At 35.6% G+C, this 6356-nt stretch overlaps 1 protein-coding gene across 2 annotated transcripts; it reads right to left on the bottom strand.

Moving 5' to 3' along the window:
- Positions 1-797: 797 nt before the first annotated feature.
- Positions 798-6348, bottom strand: LOC118276566 (putative uncharacterized protein DDB_G0282133). Of its 2 annotated transcripts, none has more exons than XM_035594909.2 (4): positions 5903-6348; positions 4673-5584; positions 1796-4261; positions 798-993 (listed from the first exon to the last, which is right to left on the bottom strand). In XM_035594909.2, exons 1-4 carry the CDS (start codon positions 5963-5965, stop codon positions 934-936), a joined length of 3501 nt encoding a protein of 1166 aa, XP_035450802.2. In that variant the 5' UTR covers positions 5966-6348; the 3' UTR covers positions 798-933. The 2 variants fall into 2 exon arrangements, with proteins under 2 accessions (XP_035450802.2, XP_050555719.1); XM_050699762.1 differs by having other exon boundaries at positions 2553-4261.
- Positions 6349-6356: the final 8 nt, after the last annotated feature.

The following is a 6356-nucleotide window of genomic DNA, read 5'->3' as shown; positions in this document are numbered from 1 at the left end:
ACAAGTAGATAACGAAATATTGAAAGAAGCAATTCTTGGAAACCAATGATCACAAATAGATGGCTGTATGAGCCACTGATAAGCAGTGGGGGATACGTGACAATTGTCAGCTAGGCTAACTTGTAACTGTGTTTCTTCAAAAAATTTTAACATTTATTTCACAAATCATTATTCTCTCGCGTTATTCTTATTAAGCATCGTAGTAGCTTATTGATATTCTTATTTTCATTGATTGGGTGAGAGAGCAGTGACACTGCTCAATTTATTTATAATAAGAAGCCCCAAATGTTAATTTGAACTTTCGAAGAGAGGTTGGTCGCAAGCGAATTTCACTTCGATCTTTCAATTGAAAGTAATAGAATATCTAGCTGTAGGCAGGAAATGAGTCATGAGTTAATAATCCAATTAGTCGTAAGATTTTAATTAGAATAGAATAGAATAGAATACTTTATTTGCAAAGAATGTAGGTACAACTTGTTTGGTAACTATTCTCGATTAAGAGTTGAATAAAGTTAGGTAGGTGCTTCTCTTTTCAGGTTTAAGGTTTAGGTAAAGGATCTAATGACTTAATAAACGTACAAGTAAATAACGAAATATTGAAAGAAGTATTTTCTTCAGTTCTTGGAAATAAATGATCATAAATAGGTGGCTGTATGAGCTACTGATAAGCTGTGGGTGATACGTGACAACAATCAGCTAGGATATTAAAAGTCAGGTAGGAACTTACTCTCTTTTCAGATTTAGGTAGGTTTAGGAGGTTTAGGTAAAGGATATAATAACTTAATGACAACACGGAGTTTATTTATTTGATCTTTTTTTAAGACATCCATCCATCTTCACGCTTCTTTCTACCTTTTACCTTTACTTAACCAGACTACGATTATGTTGGAGTGCTAACTGATGGCGTTGTGGGCAGCTGAGATACCTCGAACATCAAGCCATCAATTTCTTAAAGTTTTTAGTAACATTCGGTATATTATTTCCCATAAATTTCTAGAAAAGAAAACAAAGTAATTATGGAATAATTATCATTATTAGCTAGAAGACGGCCACTGCTGCATGTAGGCCACACCCAGTGACTTCCCCGGAGCTGCGGACTACCTAGCGGGTTTACCGGGGTTCTGGCTTGAAAAGCAGGTGTAGGAACGGGGTGGTTTTTAATCAGTAAGAGTCTGACATTCCCTCTTGCCTCGTCTAAGGAAGAAGTCAATGGATGATTCCCCCCCCCTCAAAAAAACCCAGTGACTTCCACATCAGCCGGTTGGAGACACCGACGACCTGCGTCAAATGGTGTCCCCCAACTATTTATCAGGACATCTGTTCACCTTGACCTTGTGGGTGGGCTTTACTGCGCTTGTCACGTAGTCTCCACATAAAATATCAGCAATAATAATTATAATACCTGTTTTACCTACAAATAGCAGTCTTATTCAGCCACTGAGGGACGAGCTACTACATCCATTTAACGGTATTTAAGACACAATAGAAAACACATTGTGCATACCACGGGTTAAAATTTGACCTAGCTATATATTTCAAGAGGCAGCTTCGGGCTTGGGGATCCGAAGACTACAATCTTAAAGCATCAATCAAGCAAGCGCTCTCTGAAAACCCGAACCTTTTAAACTCCAATATCTAACCCAACGAAGCGAGGAGATTATTGCCATCTCTCTCATGTAGAGGAGGTCTATAGTCCAGCATTGGACTGTCACTACCTGTTGATGATGCACCTGATTACATAATGATGCATCTGCAGTTGCCATTTTTGGATTAACTTGTCAGAAAACGACTTTACCTGCAGTCTAATTTTCAATATTCTCATCAATTCATTCCAAATCTTCTTGGCAATTGATGTAGCTGGATTACGTTTAGGTTTAATAGTCGTTGTTGATGTAGGTGTTACTCCGTGTGCTCTATAAAAGTTTGCTAATTTTGGATAATACATTAAGTCATCGTAAAAGTTTTGCGACGATTCTGAACCTATCTCCGAAAACCTATTGTTTAGTACCCCTAACATATCACTGTCGTTTACCTCAGTAGTTGTTGTTGTTGATTTGCAATCTGGAGTTGATGTGTCGTGTAGAGTATCTGGTTTAGAACTCGTATGTTCATTGTCATATGTAGTGACTGTCTTAGTGTCGGTTGGTAATAAATTCTCATTTTTATCATCCCTAATTAAACTGTTTTGCATATTAGTGTTACGAAGTTGATCGATGATTGTACCTAAATCACGTAAAATTTTAGGAGATGGTCGTTTGTAGCCCGGTAATATATTATAATTCCTAGTCCAAGCAGACCTCCTACTATTCAAAGTTTCATTAGCGTTACGAATCTGTAATGGGTCGTCATAGTCTTCAGTTTCGAATAGAACATTAACAGTTTTATCGGGCAAATGTCTAACAATTTTCATCAAACGTACATCGTTATTATTCATATTGAAATTATTAGCTGTTTTGACAAAGGTATCGTATGGTATTAGGTTTTTCACAAGAAACTGTGGTCGGTACACAAGTATTCTTGGATATTTCATTAGATAAGTGAGTTCTACGTACCCTTTACTATCATCTAACGCGAAAGGCATAGTAACTTCTGGTGTCCGCAATGATACGTCTCGAGCCTTTTTAATGAATTCCGAAAGACTTTCATATGTACGTGTGTTCTTTTTTTCTTGGAACACGTTATCGGAACTTCTAAGTCTAGTTAAATCTTGGAACGGTTCTTCAATAATATCAGCACTATGATTATCGTTTTCAACACTAGGATTTATATTTTCATTACTGTGTTCACTTTCATTTGAATAATCGTAATCAATTCCTTTATCATCATCTATATATCGCTCAGGTTTGGAAGTAGTAGATGCATGTTTTCTGTGTGTAAGAGCTTTATTTTCTTTGTCTTTGTCTTTAGTGTGTGTAGTTTTATTGTTTACCTTATCTATAATCTTCTTTATGTTAATTACGGAACTAAGTGGGTTCCTTATTAATGGCGGTGTTTTAAATAAACCGTCGTAATCATCGTAAATGGGTGGCGACTGGAAATCATTGTTTGTATTGTGATTCTCAGTAGCAGTCTCCGCTGTTCGATCTTTTACGTCACTGCGCTTTACGTTTGAGTTGGATTGTTTTCTAATCCAAGTGTCGCCATCATCACGAACAAAATCCTCTTTTTCAAAGTCTTGTTTAGGTGACTCAAGTAGTTTACTACGTTCTGTATTTTTTCTAGTCAATCTATCAATGGGCAAAGGTTTCCTATAGTGGTGATTTTCTTCATTGTCATCCGAAAAATATCTGGAAGCGTACAAGTAGTACGGGGAATGAGAATTTGGATAATCATATTGAGATCTTAATGTGTTGTCAATTTGGCATTCCTGTAGCAAAGAAAATCTTTCTATCACAGGTCGCAATCCGCTTGTCAGTTTGCGAATTGCATTTCTTTCACATCTACTTTTCGTTTTCGTTCCATCAGATTTGACATTGTTATTCCTATATCTTGTAAAAGTTCGATCGATCAATCGAGTTTTATCGTTTCCAATTCCACTTCTACGTGATGGGGCCTGATGCTGTGGGTTTCTGTCTAGTTCAGACCCTCGTCTGTTTCGACTAGATCTATCTCCTGGTATTTTCCCCTTTTGAAAGTCTTTATAGACCTCACCGTCAATGTATATACCATTGTCTGGTTTAAAATAGTCATCGTTAGTTATTAGTACGGGCCCATTTCTGGGTCGAATCAAGTATCTATTCTTCGTGTGGCGTAAAATCAATCTTTTATTCATTGCACTCTCATGGTCGTCGCCGTAACACTCGATATTGTCCAGATAATGTTTAAATAACAAACCAACTGAAGTTTGCAAATATTCTTCATTGGTCAGTTGACAATCCTCATTTTCGACGTCTCCATAAAATGGTTTTGCGTATTTTTTTATTATTTTGACAATTTTTGCCTCACTGGCTTGGGAGTCTTCGAGCGTTTTCCTAATTCTAAGTATGATTTGGGTTACTTTGTCTCGAGGTCCTTCGTGTTTTGATTTATATGATTCTGGTGATTGTGGTGTGTGGTGTTCTAGGTATGCTTGTACCATCATTGCTATGTTGTGTAGGGCAAGTTCGTCAGGTTGTTCAGTGACATTAAGGTATTTCGACAGATTAGACCAGAGTTTTACGAGGTTTTCGTTGTAAGTTTTGCAAGTGTCTGGGTCTTGAGTGTACCCTGCTTGTGTTCGTGCGGCTCTTCTCGTTCGATTTTCGTCGTTAGGCTGTGCATCCTGAGAAAATATTAATTAGTTTGTTTTAATACCTACTGGTGATTATTAACGTTTATTTGATTTGAAACATAACAAGTTTGATGGTTTCAATATATCGATATCTTTCAGATATTTTTATTTAACGAAAACATAGAACCACATATGTGGCAATTGTACCATGAACGATTTAATGTGACCAAAAAACTGAGCTGGTGTTCAGACTCAAAAATATTGATTCTTACGTTATTCAGTCTCCCACATGACCTGACCAGGAATCCTTCCAGCCAAAGGGCTGTGTATACGCAAAGCCAGATAAAGTAAGAACTATACGTGTCTTCTTAAGTCAAAATACTGAACTCAATAATTTGACGTCCCCGAGCATTAGAATTAGAACCTTCTATTTAACATGTTAAGAATGAATTTACAACTTACTTGATCCTCTGTATATTTAACAGTTCGTTGCATATTATTTTCGTTTTTGTCATCATTAAAATTATTTACGAATTCATCAATTTGGTCGTTAATATCTGCATACATCGCTTCATCGCTTACGTCCGTCCGTAAAACTGTTACCTTAGTTCTTTTGGGATTGTTTTCATTTGAATCATCATTAGTTGCATCCAAAACTTCTTTGTCTCTCTCGCTCATTGGTGAATTGGATCGTAAATAGGGATTATGATCATTAGTACCGGATTCCTCTTTCTCTGGTCTATTTCTCACATTTTTGTGACCATTTCTGTTGAATCGGTGGAACAAATTATTAAAATTTTCCAAATTTGCTGATAAAGGTAGATAGGATCTTGCTCTTGCTGGTTCATAAGCTTGGAATGTATTTCCATTATTAGAACTCCTCATAATATTCTCAAATTCGTTTTCATTACGTGAATATCGTACATTGTTACCGTTATCTACTTCTAATACAGTTTCCTCTTGATCATCTCTTTCATTAGATGTATTGTCTGCAGGATATATCTCAGGTTTTACATTCATATAACTTTTACGTAGTGAATCAGGTACTATTTCACCATTTTTCATACGTACTTTCTTAACAGGATTGCCTTGAGACAATTGGTACATTATATTGTAAACTTGATTCTGGTCGTGAGCATTAGGGTCATTGGGCATGCTCCTGCGGGCTCCGTTTCCAAAGATAGACTTTCTCAATGGTTTAATTTTTTTAATGTTTTTGTCAATTAATCTTTGTGGAGTTTTATTTTCTTTATCATTATTGATATTTGAGTCATTTCGTAGGGATTTTATCTTAGCTAACAGTTTCTCTACATCCCTTCTAGCTTCTTGTTCGAAATAATCTTCCGTAAGGTCCGTTTCGTTTTTCGCATGAATCTGTGAAGCGTACGTCATTATGTTAATTTACAGCGTTGTTACAAAAAATCTATTTGTTTTCGGTACTTTATCGGTGGTTTTGTAAATTGTAACGATGTTTGGCACGAAAAGTTGGTAACAAGAAACAATAAATTTGACTACATGGTTGTTTCACTGGCACTTTAAGACGAAACAGTTATAGAAAGACAGTGTGTCTTATAAAATTTGAATATTGCGTTAGGGATAAAGTAATTTGGTTATTTAATATTGCCTAGTGCCTTTTCATAAGTAATTGCTACAAGAAATCTGATTATTAATTAAAAAAATAGCTTCACTTACCCCTATTCTGTGATTGAAATTACCAATTATTATAAATAAAATGCATGTGTTGATATTTTTCATCGTGCTCACACGCAGCCGATCGAGCGCGATGTTGCCACCGTGAGAAATTTCGAACAAAACATTAATTAATGTTTCGTGATAAAATTTAAAATTGTTATTTGCACAAAGATGTTGATAATAAATTGTTTTTATTTGCTATTTAAACGGTTTTTTAAATAGGAATGATTTTGTTTATTATTTAGATTGTAGTAAAGATTAGGCAGAAAATCAAGTTGAGTCCAATTCATCCACTTAGCTCTATTTTTATTAAGATTTATTTTGACACCACTTATTTTGATACCACATCATTCACAAATCTTTAAAATTAATGTACCGATATGTAATATTCTGTTTATTGATGCCTGATTTAAGTCCTACATCCTGGACCATTATAAAATTCGTTATAGACTAC

The sequence above is a fragment of the Spodoptera frugiperda genome, chromosome 17 (assembly GCF_023101765.2).
Source record: "Spodoptera frugiperda isolate SF20-4 chromosome 17, AGI-APGP_CSIRO_Sfru_2.0, whole genome shotgun sequence".
In the NCBI taxonomy this organism is placed as follows: Eukaryota; Metazoa; Arthropoda; class Insecta; order Lepidoptera; family Noctuidae; genus Spodoptera; species Spodoptera frugiperda.
The sequence above is the reverse complement of the archived record's forward strand: the minus strand, read 5'-3'. Positions and strand labels throughout refer to the sequence as shown.